The sequence below is a fragment of the Hypanus sabinus genome, chromosome X1 (genome assembly GCF_030144855.1).
Source record: "Hypanus sabinus isolate sHypSab1 chromosome X1, sHypSab1.hap1, whole genome shotgun sequence".
NCBI classification, from domain to species: Eukaryota; Metazoa; Chordata; class Chondrichthyes; order Myliobatiformes; family Dasyatidae; genus Hypanus; species Hypanus sabinus.
The window spans coordinates 33,642,581-33,663,105 of record NC_082738.1 but is presented as its reverse complement, the minus strand read 5'-3'; the positions used below and the strand labels follow the sequence as shown (position 1 = coordinate 33,663,105).

At 51.5% G+C, this 20,525-nt stretch overlaps 1 protein-coding gene across 9 annotated transcripts in view; it reads right to left on the bottom strand.

Annotated features, from left to right (window-relative positions):
• Positions 1 to 682: 682 nt before the first annotated feature.
• The window catches only part of LOC132384783 (inactive dipeptidyl peptidase 10-like), a 109,616-nt gene continuing 89,773 nt past the window's right edge, over positions 683 to 20,525 (bottom strand). For 3 of the 9 annotated variants that reach the window (XM_059956281.1, XM_059956280.1, XM_059956285.1), the window contains 18 exons: positions 20,311 to 20,405; positions 19,456 to 19,530; positions 17,155 to 17,207; positions 16,586 to 16,667; positions 12,269 to 12,389; positions 11,698 to 11,852; positions 11,374 to 11,471; positions 10,810 to 10,933; positions 10,255 to 10,293; positions 9,518 to 9,625; positions 8,997 to 9,088; positions 8,434 to 8,481; positions 8,034 to 8,152; positions 7,183 to 7,230; positions 6,776 to 6,865; positions 5,813 to 5,866; positions 3,206 to 5,337; positions 683 to 724 (listed from right to left, as the gene is read on the bottom strand). In XM_059956281.1, coding sequence (XP_059812264.1) covers positions 5,327 to 5,337; positions 5,813 to 5,866; positions 6,776 to 6,865; positions 7,183 to 7,230; positions 8,034 to 8,152; positions 8,434 to 8,481; positions 8,997 to 9,088; positions 9,518 to 9,625; positions 10,255 to 10,293; positions 10,810 to 10,933; positions 11,374 to 11,471; positions 11,698 to 11,852; positions 12,269 to 12,389; positions 16,586 to 16,667; positions 17,155 to 17,207; positions 19,456 to 19,530; positions 20,311 to 20,405 — 1,412 coding nt within the window. In that variant the 3' untranslated portion in view covers positions 683 to 724; positions 3,206 to 5,326. Of the gene's footprint in view, positions 725 to 3,205; positions 5,338 to 5,701; positions 5,867 to 6,775; positions 6,866 to 7,182; positions 7,231 to 8,033; positions 8,153 to 8,433; positions 8,482 to 8,996; positions 9,089 to 9,517; positions 9,626 to 10,254; positions 10,294 to 10,809; positions 10,934 to 11,373; positions 11,472 to 11,697; positions 11,853 to 12,268; positions 12,901 to 16,585; positions 16,668 to 17,154; positions 17,208 to 19,455; positions 19,531 to 20,310; positions 20,406 to 20,525 lie in introns of those variants that run through there. The other 6 variants (XM_059956277.1, XM_059956279.1, XM_059956278.1 and 3 more) reach the window with 6 other exon arrangements.

Below are 20,525 nucleotides of genomic sequence, written 5' to 3'. Positions count from 1 at the left end.
ACATCTGGCACATTGTATTAATGTGTTCCTACTGCACTGGCTCTCCCTCCCTCCTCACCACCCCTCCCACAGAATGGCACTCCCTCCTCACCGTCTCCCACAGCGTGATGCCTTCTCCACACCGGCCCTCCCACAGCACGGCACTCCCTCCTCACCGCCCCTCCCACAGCACGGCGCTCCCTCCTCACCGACCCTCCCACAGCACGGCACTCCCTCCTCACCGCCCCTCCCTCAGCACGGCGCACCCTCCTCACCGACCCTCCCACAGCACGGCGCTCCCTCCTCACCACCCCTCCCACAGAATGGCACTCTCTCCTCACCGCCCCTCACACAGCGGGGCGCTCCCTCATCACTGCCCCTACCACAGCACAGCGCTCCCTCCTCACCGCCCCACTCTCAGCATGGCACTCCCTCCTCACCGCCCCTCCCACAGCGGGGCTCTCCCTCCTCACCGCCCCTCCCACAGCGGGGCTCTCCCTCCTCACCGCCCCTCCCACAGCATGGCGCTCCCTCCTCACCACCCGCCCCACAGCACGGCACTCCCTCCTCACCGCCCCTCCCACAGAGTGACACTCCTTCCTCCCACCCCTCCCACAGCACAGCACTCCCTCCTCACTGCCCCTCCCTCACTATCTCACACTGAAGCAACTGCAGTGCACACTCACCACATAACTGTCTTCCTGTCGCGCTGACAAACCCAGGTACCTCTCGGAGAATGTGGCAGCTGTGACAGGGAGGAGATGGAGGGTTCAGACACACCAACCCTCTTCTGGGACTGCACCCCCACTAGTCCTACAAGTGTATGTCCAGGTAACCCCTCCCACTGAACGCAGGCTCTCGTCAGAGGAAGAGGACCATTAAACCCACCCAGTAACCGACACATGGACAGGTGGAGGGGTGGGGAACATGAGTTTTGGCACAGACAGGGCTTGTTCCTGTGATGTATTCTTCCACAATCACTCAGTGCTGGCTCCCAGTGGGGTGCCTGGGGCAGAATCACAGTCCAGAGTTGGTGACAGCACAAGTGTCAGTCCCATGAGGAATGCTAGGGTGGGTTATCAACAGAGCAGGGGACAGTGGAATATGTTAACATGTGTGGACATGGGGGAAGTGCCAGCTCTCCAATGGGGAACAGGGCAACTTGGAGTATTCAGGGACATGGTGTGCAGGGTGTTAATAGGTTACAGAGACAAATTCCTGTTACAGGTACACATACACACACACTCCCTCCCTTCCACTCCTGCCACTCCCTCTCACACTCACATTCCCTCTCAGATACACATCTACACACACCCACAATCAGAATCAGGTTTAATATCACTGATATATGCCATGAAATCTCCTGTTTTGCAGCAGCAGTACATTGCAATATATAATAAACTATAAATTACAATAAGTATATATATTATATTATATTAAATTAAATAATTAGTGCAGAAAGAGAGGAATAAAATATTGAGGTAGTGCTCATGGGCTCATTGTCCATTCAGAAAACTGATGGTGGAGGGCAAGAGGCTGTTCCTGAAACATTGAGTATGTTTCTTCAGGCTGCTGTACCTCCTTGATGGTAGCAATGAGAAGAGGGCATGTCCAGGGTGATGGGGGTCCTTAATGATGGATGCCACCTTTTTGGGGCATCACCTTTTGAAGGTGTCCTCGATACTGGGGAGGCTAGTGCCTACGTTGCAGCTGGCTGAGTTTACAACTTTCTGCAGCTTTTTCTGATCCTGTGCAGTGACCCCTCCATACCAGACAGTGATGCAATGGTTAGAATGCTTTCCATGGGTCATCTATAAAAAATTGTAAGTGCCTTTGGTGACATAGCTATTCTCCTCAAACTCACAATGAGGTTTTGTCTTCTTTGTAACTGCATCAATATGGAACTGCACCTAAGAATGTTCCTCAGAGATGTTGACACCCAGGAACTTGAAACTTCTCACCCTTTCCACTGCTGATCCCTCGATGAGGACTGCCGTGTGTTCCCTCGACTTCCCCTTCCTGAAGTCCACAATCAATTCCTTGGTCTTACTGACATTGAGTGTGAGGTTATTACTGCAACACCACTCAACCAGCTGATCTATCTCACTCCTGTACGCCTCCTCATCACCATCTGAGGTTCTGCCTACAATAGTTGTGTCATTGGTAAATTTTTAGATGGTATTTGAGCTGTGCCTGGCTACCCAGTCATGGGTGTAGAGAGAGTAAAACAGTGGGCTAAGCATGCATCATTGATGTGTACCAGTGTTGACTGCCAGTGAGAAAGAGATGTTATTTCCAGTTTGCACTGACCGTGCTCTCCTGATGAGGAAGCCAAGGATCCATTTGCAGAGAGAGTTATAGAGGCCCAGGTTTTGGAGCTTGTTACCGAGGGTATGATTGTGTTCAACACTGCGCTCCAGTCAGTAAACAGCAGCTGACATAAGTAAGTCCCTCTGACTCTCTCTCTCACACACACTCCCTCTATCTCTCTCTCTCTCCCCCTCTCACACAACTATACACACATTTCCTCTTTTCCATGTGCACACACTGACTCACACACACACACAACCCTGCACATACAAACTCCTTCTTTCACACATACTTCCTCTCTCTCTCACACACACACATTCCCTCTCAGACACCACACACATATAAGGTTCTCAAAAATGATTCTGGGATTGAAAAACCTGTCATATGAAGAGTATTTGATGGCTCTGGGCCTGTACTCACTGGAATTCAGAAAAATTCAGAGGGATCACCTCATTGAAACCTGTTGAATGTTGAAAGGCCTCAATAGAGTGGATGTGGAGAGGATGTTTTCTGTGGTGGGGGAGACTAAAATCAGACCACACAGAGTCAAAATTGAGGGGCATCAGAACGGGAATGAGGAGGAATTTCTTTAGCCAGAGAGTGGTGAATCTGTGGAATTTGTTGCCACAGGCAGCTATGGAGGCCAAATCATTGGGTATACTTAAAGCAGAGGCTGATAGGCTCTTGAATGTTCAGAAGGCAGGATATTGGTGCTGAGAGGAAAATGGATGAAATGGCGGAGCAGTCTCGTGGGCCAAATGGTCTAATTCTGCTCCTATATCTTATGGGCTTATATGCTCACACAGTGCACACTTCCTATCTTTCACATGCACACACTTAACATCCATAATCCCTCTCCCACACACACACAAGCCAGCACTCTCATTCTCCCTCTCTCTCACATCAGTCACCTTACCCTGCAGCCTGAAGTCTGTGATGGGAGATACAGCGACTCCACACTGAACCAACCCGTCTGTGAGGCCTAGGACCTTCAGTGCCAGGAAACCCCCAAACCCCTGCAATATCAACAGGGAGAAGGAGAATGAGCTCAGAGCTGGAGCAAGTTCAGGGGTCACTGCAGGGTCAAGTCAAGGCAAAGGTCACAGTGAGTGCAAGGGTCAGGGTGGGGTCAAGGTCTGAACAACCATGATCATCAGGGCAGAATCATGTGAGGTCACTGAGGGTCAATGCAGGTTCCATCTAGGGTCTATGTCAATCAGAATAACAGTGAGTAGGGGTGTGAAAATCAGAGGTGCAAAGGGTCTTGGGGGTTCTTGTGCAGGATTCCTGAAAGGTTAACTTGAGGGTTGAGTTGGTGATACAGAAGGGGAGGGAGGGGAAGGGATCTCATTGAAACCTTTTGAATATTGAAAGACCAAGACAGAATGGGTGTAGAGAAGATATTTTCCATAGTAGGGAAGGCTAGGACCAGAGAGCACTGTCTCAGAATAGAGGATGTCCATTTTGAACAGAGGTGAGGAAGAATTTCTTTAGCCAGAGGGTGGTGAATCTGTGGAGGCCAAGTCATTGGGTAGATTTAAAGCAAAGATTGATAGGTTTTTGATTATTCAGGGCAATAAAGGTTATGGGGAGAAGGCAGGAGAAGATGGTTGAGAGAGATAATAAATCAACCACGATGGAATGGTGGAGAAGACATGATGGGCTGAATGGCCTAATTCTGCTCCAATGTCTTGGTAAGTGGGTCAGTGTAGTGTAAGGGCAGGGTCAGACAGGGTTAATATTGGGTCAGGTGGGATTAGTGTGGAGTCAGGGGGTTAATGGTTTGATGTGTGGTCAGACGGGCTGATGATGGGACAAGTACTGGAATTGGTTTATTACTGTCACACGTACTGAGATACAGTGGAAAGCTTGCCTTCCACACTCTTCACACAGATCAGATCATCACACAGTGCATTGAGGTAGAACAAGGTAAAACAAAAACAGAATGCAGAATAAAGTGTCACAGTTACAGAGAAAGTACAGTGCAAGTAAACAATAAAGTGCAAGGTCATAATCAGGTAGATTGTGAGATCAAGAGTCAATCTTATCATACTAGGGAACCATTCAATAGTCTGATAACAGCGGGGTAGAATCTGTCCCTGAGCCTAGTGGAACGTGCTTTCAGGCTTTTGTATCTTCCACCCGATGGGATGGGGGAGAGGAGAATGTCCAGGGTGGGTGGGGTCTTTGATTATTCTGTCTGCTTCACTGAGACAGTGAGAAGTGTGGACAGAGTCCATGGAGGGGAGGCTGGTTTCCATGATGTGCTGAGCTGTGTCCACAACACTCTGAAGTTCCTTGTGGTCATGGGCAGAGCAGTTGTCACACCAAACTGTGATGCATCTTGATAGGATACTCTCTGTGCTGTAGCGATAAAAATTAGTGAGGGTCAATGGGGACGTACCAAATTTCTTTAGTCTCCTGAGGAAACAGAGATGGTGGTGAGCTTTCTCGGCTGGACCAGGACAGATTGTTGGTGATGTTCACTCCTAGGAACGCGAAGCTCTCGGCTTCAACACTTGTTGATGTAGACAAGAGCATGTGGACTTGTCCCTTTCCTGAAGTCAGCTCGTTTGTTGACATTGAGAGGAAGGTTATTGTCATGATGTAATGTCAGTAAACTCTGTCTCCTTACTGACTCAGCGTTATTTGAGATACAACCTGTTACAGTCTTATCAACTGCAAACTTGTTGATGGAGTTGGAGCAGGACCTGGTCACACAGACATGAGGGTATAGGGAGTTTAGGAGGGGGCTGAGGACACAACCCTGTGGAGTACCAGGGTTAAGAATAATCGTGGCGGAGGTGTTGCTGATTGTGACTGTTGGTCAGTGGAGGATCCATTTGCAGAGGATGCATGAACTCTCAGGGCCCAGAGGCTTGTGTCGGGTTGGCTTAGTGTGCAATGTAGGGTCAGACAGGGTCAGGTGGAGGGGAAATGGTGGGGTTGATGTGGGGTGAGACTGGGTTGCTGACCACCCAGGACGCTCCCACCTTCCCATAGACACCGACTCTTGTCCGGTCCACAAGCTCCATCTTCAGGAGAGTCCTGGAAACAGATGGAGTCAGTCAGACTGGTCACTGTGATCCCCGCTCACAGAGTGTGACCTTTCCTGGTCAGTTCCCCCCACCCATCCCACCATCCAGTCCCTCCATCTCCCGTCTCCCTCCCTCCCCTACTCCATCCCCCTCATCCCCTTCTCCCACCTCTCTCCCCCTCTCCTCCTCCTCCTCCCTTCCTCCCTCCTACTCTCCCCTTCCCTCCTTCCTCTCCTCCTCCATTTCCCCTCCACTCTTGCCCCCTATCCCCCACTCTCTACACTTCCTTCCCCTTATCCTGTCCTTCCACTCCCCCTCCCTTATTTCCCTTTCCCTCCCCACTCCACTTCTACCACTCCTTCCCCTCCACATACTCCAGAGTCCTCAGCTGCTCCACGCCATCCAGTGACCCTGTCCTCCAGCCTCCTTGCCACTGACTGCCAACTCTGACCACAAGAACTCCGTGCTCGGACGCCATCACAGACCCCCAGTCCAGCTGGATCCGCTCCTTGAGACACTGTCCGCTCGGATCCTGGTCCCTGTGGGGAGGAGAGGGGTGTCACTTTAGGACGGCCCACCAAACCCCACCCCGCCGATGTCCAGACAAGGCTGTTTGATTGTGGGTGCATCCAGAACGTTTCTCTGCAGAGTCCAGTGGTGGGAACAGTTGGGGTGTGGGAGGGGAACTGACCACTGGGTTTGAAGGTGTGTATGACCCCTATTGGTCACTGGTGACCCACTCTCAGACCCCAAAGACAATTGAACAATTCAACCAGAAGAGGAATCACTCACAGAGCAGCCAGTCACATTCTTAGCAGACGTACACAAGAACAGAGCAACTATCAGAGGGGCTTAGATGCAGTGGTGGCAAAGTCTATTTCACACTTACATGATTAACAGGAGGGGTCGAAGCTGTACATGGGGTCCTTGAGGCACATACAATATCAGAGGGAGTTCTGCGTGCAAGAGAGAGGGTGAGGGAAAGGGATGGAGACAATGAGCAGGAGAGGGAGGGAGAAGGAAAAGGAGAGGGGCGAGTGTAAGGGAGAAAGAGAGAGAGAGATGAAGAGGGAGTCAAACAGAGAGTGAAAAAGAGAGAGAGAGAGTCAAAGACACATACCAGCATTCCCTCCTCACTTAGTGTGGCGCTCCCTCCTCAACGCTCCTCCCAGAGTGCGGAATTCCCTCCTCACCACCCCTCCCAGAGTGCGGAGTCCCCTCCTCACCGCCCCTCCCACAGTGCGGAGTCCCCTCCTCACCGCCCCTTCCACAGTGTGTTCCCTCCTCACTGCCCCTCCCATCTCACTGCCTCACAAGGTTTGTGCCCTCTCCAAAGATTGGCCACAGTAGCCCTGATGGAGGTTTATTCTGTAGCCCTATCTCGAACTGTGTTAACCTCCTGTTCAGAGCAGAGGGAGGGGTGAGTTACGCCTGCTGTCACCACTCACCGCCTGCCAGGGTGTGGAGCTTGGTGAGGGGCATTTGCCTGTTCTTCACAGCCTCCCTCAAGTCCTGGTTATCAGTCAGCAGGAAAAAATCTGTGGGGAGAACACACAGACCTCGTCATGTGCAGCTGGGAGATGGAGTCTTCCTACCTCATTCATCCCTCCACCTCCTTCCCCTCTCCTCCACTTTCCTTCCCCACTCCTCTCTCCTTCTCCCCTCACCCTCCTTTCCCTCAGCCTCCTTGTCACCCATCCTCCTCTTCTGTCCCCATCCATCACCCTCCCACTCAACCCCTTCCCATCTCTCCCCTCCCCTCCCACCTTCCCCCCATCCGATCCACTCCCCACCCCTTTTCCTCTGTCCCACTGGGCTGTGGTGGGGATCACAGGTGAGGGGAGTTCTCACTTACCCCTGGGGTCTGCAACTCGATGGACAGAATGTGTTGGAACCCCAGAGCCTGAGGAGAGAAAATAGATTCATTAAGAGCATTGAGGGACACTGTTCCCTCAGAACAATGATCCCCCTTTCCCAGCCAATCCCCCGATTACAGGATACAGAGCTCGATGGATCCCACCCTGAACGTCCCCACCTCATCTGTCCCTCTCTCCATCTGTCTCCATCCCCACCCCATCTGTCCCCTCTGTGAAGGTCCCCCTTCCTATACCCCTCCCCATCTGACCCTCTCACTGTCCCTAACATGTCTGTCCCTATCTCCGGGTCTATCCATCCCTCTCCCCAACCTCACCCCATCCATCCCTCTCCCTGTGCCCCCTACTGTCGTCATCAATGTGAGCTCTTTCCGTACCCTCCCACCCCATTCACCCCCACTCTATCTGTCCCTCTTTCTGTCCCCCACTTCACTCTCCCCATTCCCCCACATCATCTGTTTGTCCCTGTCATCATCCAGAGTGGAGATAGGGAGTGGTGGGGCATGTGGAGAGATGATATGGGGGCAGGGAGAGGGAGAGGTGAGGTGGGAAAGTGGAGAGCAGCAGGGAGGCAGAGGCAGAGAAAGGGGAGGGAGGAGTAAGAGCAGGGAAATGAGGGGAAGAGGTGGAGGGGAGAGGAGAAAAGAGGTAGGGAAAGAGGAGGGAGAAGGGGGGTTTGGGCAGAAGAAAGACTGCTTAATCAAACAATATCACTGAAATATTAAATACACAATAGAGAGGAGGAGGGGTGGGAGGGGAGAGAAGAGGAAAAGGTGAGGGGGGGGATGAGATGTGGAAGGTGTGGAGTGAGGGGTGAAAGAGAGCTGCTCACCGTAACAGCTCAGCAGGAAGTGGCTGAGACCCGGGCTGAGCTGGACACGAGGCCAGGTACAGTCTGGAAGGAGGCCACAGGTGAGACACTGTCTGTGGAGGGAGCCACTCAGACTGGCACTGCAGGCATGTGGGAGGGGGGTTAGAGCGAGAGAACAGAAGGGAAGATAGAATGTCAGTGATCACAGAATGAGAGAGAGAGAGAACCACATTATGGGAGGGGCAGTGAGGAGGGAGCATTGTGTTTTGGGAGGGTTGGTGAGGAGGGAGGTCTGTGGGAGGGGCGGTGCTGATGGTGCCACACGTTGGGAAGGCCAGTGGTCTCGGTGTGGATTCATGGTGAAGTGGTACAGAACATCCTGCACCCTGGATTCCCGTGGATTCACCCCGTGCCTGCTCACCTGTATAGGTGCCTGGTCGTTGGAGCCTCCTCACTGCTTTCGAAATAACTGTGAAGGAACACGTGTTTGTAATTCTCTGATATCCCTCTTTCAATCCCACCCTCACCTTGCCCCACATCCCCCCACTCACCTACCCGTCTCAGTCTCTTCATACCCACACATCCTCCTGTCTCCATGACCACTCCCTCCCCCTCTGTGACCCCTCCCTCTGTCTCTGTGACCCCCTCCCTTCCCTACACACCTCCCTGTCTCTGACCCCTTCCCTCCACATCTTTATGGCCCTCCCCCCACCACATGCCTCCCCATCTCTGTGAGCCCCTCCTCCCCCCCACAGCCCCTCCACCTCTGTGAACCTCTCTTTCCCCTACTCCCCTCCCTACGTTCCTGCCCAACTTGGTGACCACTTCCCTCTCCTACATCTCTCCTCATCTATGTAGCTCCTTCCTTCCATCTATTGTAGGTCACTCTGGCCTAGACCCAGTCTGGTAAGATCTGTGTTAATGGGAAAAGTGGAGAATGTCTTGGTAATTGCTTTAAACCCCAATAAAGGTGAGGGCTTTTACATTCTCTGTGATCTCTCATCGTAGGCAAAGAGCGAAGTCACATCAAAACTCCCAGAAGTGATGAAATGAGATTCCTCACCAGTATGCTGAGCCTGGAAAAGAAAGAAGAGTTTGTGGTAAAGAAGGGAAGAAGGGAGGGAGGGAGGGAGGGGGGGGGGAGAGAGAGAGAGAGAGAGAGAAAGAGAGACAGAATGAGGGCAAGGGACAGTTAGGGTATGGGCTCTGGGTGGGAGAAAGTGAGGAGGCATGAGATTAATGGAGGCAGAGTGAAGGAGGATGAGGAAGGGAGGGAGGGAGAGGAAGAGTGAGAGGGAGGGAGATGGGACAGAATGAATGAGAGAGAGGGGTAAAGACAGGGGGTGGGAGGGTGAGTTGAGTGGCAGGGATTGTGAGGGAGGGAGAGGACAGAGGGAGGAGGGAGGAGAGACAGAGGTTATGGAGATGACCAGGGATTCTCTCTAGGGTAACTGCAGACGTTATGCAGACAATGTGTCCTCGCACCGATCCACAGCCTGCCTTACCCTGGCCGTGAACCTGGCCAAGTGCCAGAACCGCCCACCAGCCCCTTGTTGGGTGGGCACAGTGAGGAAGAAGGTGCTGCCATCCGGACTGAAGAGCAGCTGTTCACCCTGCAGGAGAGAGAGGGGGTCAGTCAGTTGGGCCCTGGGACCCCTTCACGCTCGTTCAGCCAGGAGGCAGAGGGCTGCCTAACACCTCCAATACTACAGTTCCAGCCTGTCCTGCTGCAGAGTGAACCTCTGGACACAGACTGCCCTGCATCGCTGCTTGCTATTGATTGTCAGGATTGTCACTCCTGATCAGTTTCCTGCCTGCAGCACCAGTCGATGAAACATTTAGCAGTATGATTTTGTGGTGAAGCACCCACCTTTTTCAACTCTAATCTCGTGCACCTCCCTCAGCCCCATGTTCATTCAGCTCTGTATCTCTTCCAGCCTTGATAGCATTCAGTAATTCTGTAAATCCCTCCTCCCTATCCTTAAACACAAACTCTCTCCCAACACCTCCCACTCTTTCTTTACTCTTTCAGATGCCCGGGTCTCTGAGTTTTGAAACTCCCTCCCTCCACCTCCCCATCTCTCTCCCCTTCTTTACAAACCTCCTGAAAACTCTGACTGGCCTGTTTTCCCCAGAATCTGTAGATTAATAATGATCCTGGTCCCACAGTTTGACAGACTCTAACAACCTGCAAATTCCTTTAGTAACAGAAATAATTCTGAACTACTTTCTGAATTCTCACCTGTTTACTCAGCCAGCCATCTGATGATATCTTGTGCTTCTGTAAAAGGCAGGGAGATATGTCAATAAACTCAGGTGGAAAGTTGTGGGGGTGAGTACGGGATGAAGAGATGGAGGAGGATGAGGGACAGGGAGATGGAGGGAGATGAGGGATGGGGAGGTTCAAAGTAAAGTATATTTATTATCAAAGTACGTATATGTCATCACATACAGCCTGAAATTCATTTTCTTATGAGCATTCACAGTAAATACAAGAAACACAATAGAACCAACAAAAGATTGCACCCAACAGGATTGACAAACAACCAGTGTGCAAAAGACAACAAATTATGCAAAGGCAAAAAAGAAAACATAATAATAGTAATAAATAAATAAATATTGGGAACATGAGTTGTAGAGTTCTTGAAAGTGAGTCCATAGATTGAGGAATCAGTTCAAATGGCATTCGAGTGGAGGGAGGTGAGGGATGGGTAGATGAAGGGAAAGTGAGTGACAGAGAGACAGATGGAGGGATATGAGGAATAGGGAAATGGAGGGTGGGTGATGAGGATCTCACCTCCACACAAGCCCCTGTGGTCACCTCACACCTGGTGAGGAGGGAAACGTTCTGGGCTCGGTTTAACCATCGCACTGCCAGGCTGGTGTTCGATACCCAGGAAACCATGGTGACATAGTACTGACTGTGGGAGAGGGTCACATACTCATCACACTCTGACACCCACACTGACACCCCTTCCCCTCCCCCAGAGCTGTTTACCAATACAAAACTGGTCTCCACCCTGGGATAACCCTCCTCTGGGGCTTCCCTCCGCCCTGGGGCTGATGACCAATGTGGAACTGCTCTCCATCCTGGAGATTCCCTCCACCCTGGGACCACCCTCCACCCTGGGGCTTAGGGTCACATAGAAAACCTACAGCACAATACAGGCCCTTTGGTCCACAGTTGACAGGCAGATAATCTGCCTGAGGAGACTCATCTTGGGGACCTGGTTCTGTAACTGTCCTTTTCCCACCCCACTGGTTGTAACCCAATGTGGAGGCATCCTTCACCATCAGTCCTGTGCTCCTGCTCCTCCACTAGTGCAGGGTGACTGGGCTGGGCTGTGCTGCCTGTGTTTACCTGAACCGGAGGCTCTCCGGAGGAAGAATCTGCAGGGTGTGTGCTGATCCATACAGCTTCACCAGAAAGAGACTGACAGACGGAAGGGGTTGTCTCATCTGGAAAAAAACACAGGGTCAACCCAAGTAGGGGGAGAGGGGCAGGAAACTGAGTTACATAGAGAGAGAGAGAGAGAGAGAGAGTGGAGGGAAGAAGGGGGGAATGGGGAGGAGAGAGAAAGAGAGAGAAAGAAACAGGGAGGGAGAGAGGGAGTTGAATTATGAGGGAGAATAGAAAGAGAGGGAGGGGGCAATGTGAGGGAGGGCAGCAGGGGCACTCACCCACCTTAGGGTAGGGGTAAATTTTAGCACGGGGATACAGTTGGCCCAGGTAGCGAGGTATCTCCATTTTGGGCACCAGCGTGTCATTAATCTGGGCAAAGGTGAGCCATGCACCATCAGGAGAGCACCAGTGGGCAGCCGAAGTCCCCAGCACCTCCTCTGGAGCAACAGTAATGGGAAAGAGGTTAATCTCTGGGTGTGGTGCTGCCCCTCCCACAGTGCAGTGCTCCCTCCTCCCTCCACCTCCCACAGCACGGCGCTCCCTCCTCACCTCCCCTCCCTCAGCACGGTGCTCCCTCCTCACCTCCCCTCCCACAGCACGGCGCCCCCTCCTCACCGCTCCTCCCACAGCATGGCGCCCCCTCCTCACCTCCCCTCTCACAGCACGGTGCTCCCTCCTCCCCTCCCCTCCCTCAGCACGGCGCTCCCTCCTCACTGCCCCTCCCACAGCACGGCACTCCCTCCCTCTCACTCTCTCTCTCTCCCTCCCTCTCCTTCCCTCTCTCCCCCTCTCTCTTCCATCTCTCTCTCCCCCTCTCTGTCCCTCCCTCTCCTTCCCTCTCCCTCTCTCTCACCCTCATACAACCAGTCAGCAATCCCGTTGTAAACAACACCCTCAGTCCCCGAGGAAGTCAGGCGCTGAGCAACACTGGTCTGTGACTGCTGGTAGTAAATATTATTCTCAAAGATATAAACCTGGAGGGAGAGAGGGAGGCAGAGAGAGAGAGTGGAAGATGGAGAAAGGCAGAAAAATAGAGGGAGGCAGATAAAGGCAGAGAGAAAAGCAAGATGGGAGAGTGTAAGAGATGAAATAAAAAATGAGAGGGAGGTAGAGAGTGTCAGAAAGAAACAGCGGGGCAGCGAGATGAAGAGATTGGGGAGGGAGAAGAAGAAAGAGAAAGTGAGTGATAGAGAGCAAAAGGAGGAAGAAAGAGAGAAAGGGTGAGGTAGAGAGAGGGGTAGAGGATTGTCATAGAACAACATATAGAGAGAAAGCATGAGACCAAGAGAGTGTGAGGGAGAAAGAGAGGGAAAGCAGAAGAGGGAGAGAGAGAAAACAAAACAGGGGTGGGGAGCAGCAAAGGAGAGATATAAACAGGGTGAATTCAATTGTACACTCACTCTCTGTGCCCACCCACTGACCCCAAAGTGTCCCCATCTCTGAAACCACTCCCAGCCCCTACAGCCTCCCCTAACTAACTAACTAACTGGCACACTGGGCAGAGCTGGGTTCAGTTCCAACCTCCAGCATTGAGGGTGTGGAGTCAGAACGTTCTCCCTGTGAACCCTTGGGTGCTCTGGTCTCCTCCCACACCAGCAATGTGCGAGGTTGGTAGGCTGCTGTGAATGCTCCCCAGTGTGTGTGGGTGAGGGGTAGGATCTGGGAGGAGTCAGTGGGGTTGTGGGGGGGGGGGGGGAAGGAATGGGATAAGTGTCGGCACAGCCATTGGTGAGCCTGCTTCCCTGATGTTGAGCAAAGACGTGTGGGTGAGGGGAGACTAGTATGAAGCGGGTACAGCCACTTTCCGCGATCCCAGTTCAGAGGACAGCCCCTCTGGGGGTGGCCCCTATCCAGAGACCAGAAGCACTGGCCTGGTCTCAGGGGGACAGTTTCTAAGGGCAAGCCTCCTCGTTTGGAAGAGTTGGCGCCTGCGCTGTGCACTGGAACTGACCAGCTCCCCGTGGTATGTCACTGCAATCACTCTGGCATTTACCCCAGAGTCACACAGCACAGGAAGGGGCCCTTCTACACATTGTGTTTGCATGCCTGTACTACTACACACCAGTCTCTACCAGCGGCATCCCTGAGTATCCCAGACAGCTGCCTATCCCAGCCCCTCCCTCTTGCTGTGTCTCTCCTTCCGCTCTCCCCCCTGCAATGAAGTTCCCCACCTCTCACTTGGCCGGCTCCCTGCCCTCCCTCTCCATCTCCCAGCCCCTCTCCCTGTGGGGTCCCAACCTCTCTCTTCTCCCCCTGCACTGTCCTTAACCCCAGTTCTCAGCAGCTGGCTCCTCTATGCTCCTCCATTTCGCCTATCATCCTTCTCTAAGCCCCAGTCTCCGTGTGGCCCAGTGGCCCTCCACCCATTAACCCACCCCAACAACCCCCACCTCCAAGACATCCACCTCAGCCCCTCCTCTCCACAGCCCCTCAGCACCCTTCACCCCACCATGCACTAACACTTTACACTCCTACACTTACACAATCACTGTCCTACTGTTCATTTGTCCAACTGCCTCCTAGCAGAGTTCCTCTCGTCAATAGTTACTTTGTCACTTCATCACTTTCTGTCAGAGTCACCTTCTGTTCAGATACTCCTGCACCTAGCGTCACTTTATGTAAGTATAATCAGTGTATGAATATCAGCTAATCTTTGTATATATGGCCACACTCACAGTTACCTGTACCCTGTGTTATATAGGATTTCTTTCATATTTATATTTATTGTGTTTTCTGTTTTTTTATTGTGTTCTTTATGCTGCATTGGATCTGGAGTAACAATCATTTTGTTCTCCTTTACACTCGTGTACCGGAGAATGACAATAAACAATCTTGAATCTTGAATCTTCAAACTCTCCCTTTCTACCTGCACCATGTGTCCCAACCCCACCTCTCACCAGCTGGCTCCCCTAACTTTCCCCTCCCTCTCCCAACCTATCAGACTCCCAGCAAAGACTCATCCCCCTCCTTCTCTCCCTGCTCTGTGTCCCCACCTCTCACCAGCCAACTTTCCTCTCGCCCCTCTCCTTCTCCCAGCCTCTTAGTCTCCCTGTAACATACCTACCATCTCCCTCTCTCCCAGGGAAATTTACAACAGAAATGTGGAGGTTGTTTAGGGAGCACTTGCCTGGGTTTCTGGATAGGTGGGGCAGGGAAAGGTTTGGTAGGGTGAAGGAACCATGGTTGACAAAGGATATAGAACATCTCATCAAGAGGAAGAAAGAAGATTTAAGAAGCAGGGATCAGACAGGGCTCGAGAGAGTTACAGGGTAGCCCGGAAGGAGCTGAAGAGTGGATGTGAGAAAGCTAAAAGGAGGATGAAAAGGACTTGGTGAGAAGGATTAAGGAACCCCCCCCCCCCCCCAAGGCATTCTACACATATGTGAACAACAGGAGGATGACTGATCGAGTGTAAAAGAGAAAACATGTGCCTGGAGTTGGAGGAGAAGGTATGGGATGTCCTGAATGAGTACTTTGCTTCAATATTCACCAGTGAGAGGAACCCTGACAAATGTGAGGACAGTGTAAAACAGGGCATTGTTAAGAAAGAGGATGTGCTAGAACTTTTGAAAAACCTTAGGAGATAGATAAATCCCCAGGCAGGACTGAATGGAAGCAAGGAAAGAGATTGCTGTACCTTTGGCAATAATATTTGCATCCCCACAAGCCACTGGAGTTGTACCAGAAGATTAGAGGGTAACAAATGTTATTCCTTTGTTAAAAATAGGAAATAGGGATAATCCTGGGAATTATAGACCAGTGAATATTATGTCAGTAGTGGGCAAACTATTAGAGAGGATTTTTAGAGACAGGATTTATGAGCATTTGGAGAAGCATAGTCTTGCCACATGAGCCTGTTTGAATTCTTTGAAGAAGTGACAAAATAAATTGATGAAGGTAGAGCAGTGGATGTGGTGTATATGGATTATACTAAGGCACTTGAGAAGGTTCCCCTTGGCAGGCTCACTCAGAAAATCAGGAGGCATTGTCTGTGTGGTTACAGAATTGGCTTACTCACAGAAGGCAGAGGGTGGTTGTAGATGAAGCATATTCTGCCTGGAGGTCGGCAACTAGTGGTGTTCCACAGGGATCTGTACTGGGATCCCTAATCTTTGTGATTTTTATAAGTGACTTGCATGAGGAGGTGGAAGGGTGGGTTTGTAAGTTTGCAGATGACACAAAGATTGGTGGTGTCATTGATAGTGCAGAAGATTGTCATAGGTGATAATGGGACGTTGATAGGATACAGAACTGAGCTGAGAAGTGGCAGATGAGAGTTCAATATGGAAAAGTGTGAAGTGATTCACTTTGGAAGGTCAGATTTGAAGAGAGAGTACAGGGTTAATGACGGGATTCTTAGCAATGTGAAGGGACAGAGGGATTTTGTGGTCCACATCCATGCTCAAAGTTCCTATATCAAAGAATGGTTAAGAATGTGTATGGTGTGTTGGTCTTCATGAGTTGGGGGATTCATTTCAAGAGCCGTGAGGTAATGTTGCAGCTCTGTAGAACCCTGATTAGACCACACTTGGAGCATTGTGTTCAGTTCTGGGCTTCTCATTGGTAGATGGATGTGGAAGCTTTAGAGAAGGTGCAGGGGAGATTTATCAGGATGCTGCCTGGATTAGAGAGCATGTCTTGTGAAAACAGGTTGAATGAACTAAGTTTTCCTCTTAGGAGCAACGGAGGATGAGTGGTGACCTGATCGTGGTGTATAAGATGATAAGGGGCATAGATAGAGTGGACAGCCAGAGAAATTTTCCCCAGGGTGGCAATGGCTAACACAAAGGGGCATAATTTTAAGGTGATTGGAGGAAAGTATGGGGGGTACGTCAGAGGTAAATTCTGTACACAGAGTGGTGGGAGTGTGGAACACCCTCTCTGGGGTGGTGGTAGAGCCAGATACATTATGGACATTTAAAAGACTCTTAGATAGGCAGATGATGATAGTAAAATGGAGGGCTATGTAGGACGGAAGGGTTAGACTATTCTTATAGGTTATAAGGTCAGCACAACATTATGGGCTGGAATGCCTGTACTATGCTGAATTGTTTCATGTTCTATATCTAACTCTCACCCAATGACTCCCCTTTCCCCCTTTGTGTCCCCAACTCTCACAAGCTGACCTCCCTGACCTCCCTCTCCCCTGCATTTTGTCTCCAACACTCACCAGTTGGCTCCCTCGTGCTCCCCAGCCGGCGAACTGCAGCTGGGCTCCTCCCACCCCCGGTACACGGAGCTCAGAGCAGGACCTGAAGCGACAGAATCTGGGTTAGTGGCTGTTGGACACAGACTGTCTCCTGCAAGTCCACCGACGGAAGGGAAGGGAGAAGGTGGTGAGGAGGGAGTGAGGAGAGAGCACCACACTGAGGGAGGGTCAGTGAGGAGGCAGTGCCATGCTGTGGGAGGGGTGGTGAGGAGGGAGTGCCATGTGAGGGAGGGGCAGTGAGGAAGGAGTGCCACGCTGTGGAATCGGTGGTTTGGAGGGAGCGCAACCTGTGGGAGGGATGGTGAGGAGGGAGCGCCACTACGCTGTGGGAGGGGCAGTGCTTATCTCATCTGCTCCTGCAAGCAGGTCTGTAAAGAAGTGAGTGTTGGAGGTGACAAGGTGAGAGAGAAGAGACTTCTGAGTGCTGGATGTGTATCTACCCTCGGACCCACCTCTGGACTCATGATCAGAGCCTTAATAGGCGTTTGGCGATGTGCTGGGTGGGCAATGTTAAGTGTGCGGTTACTCACTTGGTCTGAACACAGCAGATGGAGTAAGTGGCAGTGTAGGAGTAGCGGTAAACCTGGGAACAGAAGGCCAGTAGTCAGTGGCACCTTCCCACAAAATGACCTTCCTGCTCCCACTCCCTACCTCCCTGAGACCCTCCTTCTAATTTTCTCCCTCCTTCCAAGACGACTGTTCAATCTCTCTCTATTCAAATCAAATCCATTCTGGCTCAAACCCCAAACCTAAGTGGTTTCCTGCTATCAGGCTGGAAAGGGGTTAAATGGCCCTGTCCCTGCCTATGGAAGTATGTGGAATGTCTCGATGTCTGAGGCAAACACACTGATGTACGGTAGGTAATGTTGCTTAGTCAGGCTGGGATTTAGAAATCCCTTCTTCCTGAACGTCATTGCATTCTTTCTGAAATCTCTGACCCATCGACTCAGTTCAGTAATCACTCCTGAATCATGGACCCCTCAATGGGTGCACCAACTGAGCCATTCATTTGCTCATCTGACAGTGGAACTTGGCACCCTCCCAGAGTAAACAAAATTAAGTTACGACCAGAGTGAATCTCCCTCCACACCGTCCCATCACACATTCCCAGGGTCAGACACAGAGTGAATCTCCCTCCACACCGTCTCATCACTCACTCCCAGGGTCAGACACAGAGTGAATCTCCCTCCACACTGTCCCATCACACACTCCCAGGGTCAGACACAGAGTGAATCTCCCTCCACACCGTCCCATCACACACTCCCAGGGTCAGACACAGAGTGAATCTCCCTCCACACCGTCCCATCACACTCTCCCAGGGTCAGACACACAGTGAATCTCCCTCCACACTGTCCCATCACACACTCCCAGTGTCAGACACAGAGTGAATCTCCATCCACACCGTCCCATCACACTCTCCCAGGGTCAGACACAGAGTGAATCTCCCTCCACACCCTCCCATCACACACTCCCAGGGTCAGACACAGAGTGAATCTCCGTCCACACAGTACCATCACACACTCCCAGTGTCAGACACAGAGTGAATCTCCATCCACACCGTCCCATCACACACTCCCGGGGTCAGACACAGAGTGAATCTCCCTCCACACCCTCCCATCACAAACTCCCAGGGTCAGACACAGAGTGAATCTCCCTCCACACCGTCCCATCACACTCTCCCAGGGTCAGACACACAGTGAATCTCCCTCCACACCCTCCCATCACAAACTCCCAGGGTCAGACACAGAGTGAATCTCCCTCCACATCGTCCCATCACACTCTCCCAGGGTCAGACACAGAGTGAATCTCCCTCCACACCCTCCCATCACAAACTCACAGGGTCAGACACAGAGTGAATCTCCCTCCACACCGTCCCATCACACTCTCCCAGGGTCAGACACAGAGTGAATCTCCCTCCACACTCTCCCAGGGTCAGACACAGAGTGAATCTCCCTCACACTCTCCCATCACACACTCCCGGGGTCAGACACAGAGTGAATCTCCATCCACACCGTCCCATCACACACTCCCAGGGTCAGACACAGAGTGAAGCTCCCTCCACACTGTCCCATCACACACTCCCAGGGTCAGACACAGAGTGAATCTCCGTCCACACCGTCCCATCACACACTCCCAGGGTCAGACAGAGAGTGAATCTCCCTCCACACTGTCCCATCACACACTCCCAGGGTCAGACACAGAGTGAATCTCCCTCCACACCCTCCCATCACAAACTCACAGGGTCAGACACAGAGTGAATCTCCCTCCACACCGTCCCATCACACTCTCCCAGGGTCAGACACAGAGTGAGTCTCCCTCCACACTCTCCCATCACACTCTCCCAGGGTCAGACACAGAGTGAATCTCCCTCACACTCTCCCATCACACACTCCCGGGGTCAGACACAGAGTGAATCTCCATCCACACCGTCCCATCACACACTCCCAGGGTCAGACACAGAGTGAAGCTCCCTCCACACTGTCCCATCACACACTCCCGGTGTCAGACACAGAGTGAATCTCCCTCCACACCGTCCCATCACACACTCCCGGTGTCAGACACAGAGTGAATCTCCCTCCATACTGTCCCATCACACACTCCCAGGGTCAGATACAGAGTGAATCTCCCTCCATACTGTCCCATCACACACTCCCGGGATCAGACACAGAATGAATCTCACTCCACACCATCCCATCAAACATTCCCGGGATTTGGGTTAAAGCTCTGCTGTGTCCTATTCTCCCATTTCTGACTTCACTTGTGCCAGTTCCCCACTCAGCCGCTCCTGTTCTCAGCATCCCAGGCCTGGAGTTATCCTCTTGCATCCCTACCTCTGTGACATTGGAGGCCAGTAGAATGTACAGCAGGTTGGGAGACACCTTGTACTTTGTAGCTTCGAGGGAAACCTGGAGGAATGAACGGAGAGCATCAGGGTGGGAGTTAGAAGGACAGAACAGAGTGCACTATCTAGAGGAGGGTATCCTCTTAAATTATCCCAATGTTCTTACAAATTCCCCAGAGTTTTGTAGCAGCAGTACAACAAAAAGTTAATGTAAATTACAATACTAAATACATAGATAGGTAGAGCAAAGGAGTAATTGCGAGGTATTATTCATGGAGCATTCAGAAATCTGATAGTGGGGAAGAAGCTGTTTCTCAATCATTGAGTGTGTGCCTTCAAGTCCTGTACCTCCTCACTGATGGCAGGAATGAGAAGAGGACGTGTCCCAGATGATGAGGGTCCTTAGCGATGGATACTGCCTGTTAAAGGTGTCCCTGATGGTGGGGAGGCTTGTGACGGTGATGGAACGGGTTAAGCCTACAACCCTCTGCAGCCTCTTTCAAGCCTCTGATTGCAGCCTCCACACCAGGCTGTGATGCAACCACTCGGAAACAACGCACACGCAGAATGTCAAAGGAACTCAGCTGGTCATCCCTCCATCAATGCTGCCTGACATGCTGAGTTTGAGCATTATGTGTGTGTTCATCCCTGTAGAAATTGTTGGGATCTTAGATGTGTTGTCTGGATGGCTGACAGAGAGCCTTTGGAAGAGTGTATTCGAGGAAAGAGTGGAAAGGGTGAAATATATTGAACTCTGGGTGGAGGATAGGGAAGAAGGGCTAGAACCAGTTAGATGGGTAGAGTGGCCACTTCAAAGTTTCAATGGAGAGATATGTATACTTACAAAGATTCTGTTCTCCAACAGCAAAGTGATCTCCCTCGTTGTCATGCTCTGTTTGATCACATGTCCCTCAGGTGTTCGCATTATCACTGTATCACCTGGTAAACAGTTCAATCTCATTTGATCCTGTATTGATTCAGTAGGTAGATACATTACTGGGCCTTGGTACCAGATAGTAAGCATTGGCATAATCTTGCTCCATCACACACTCCCAGGCT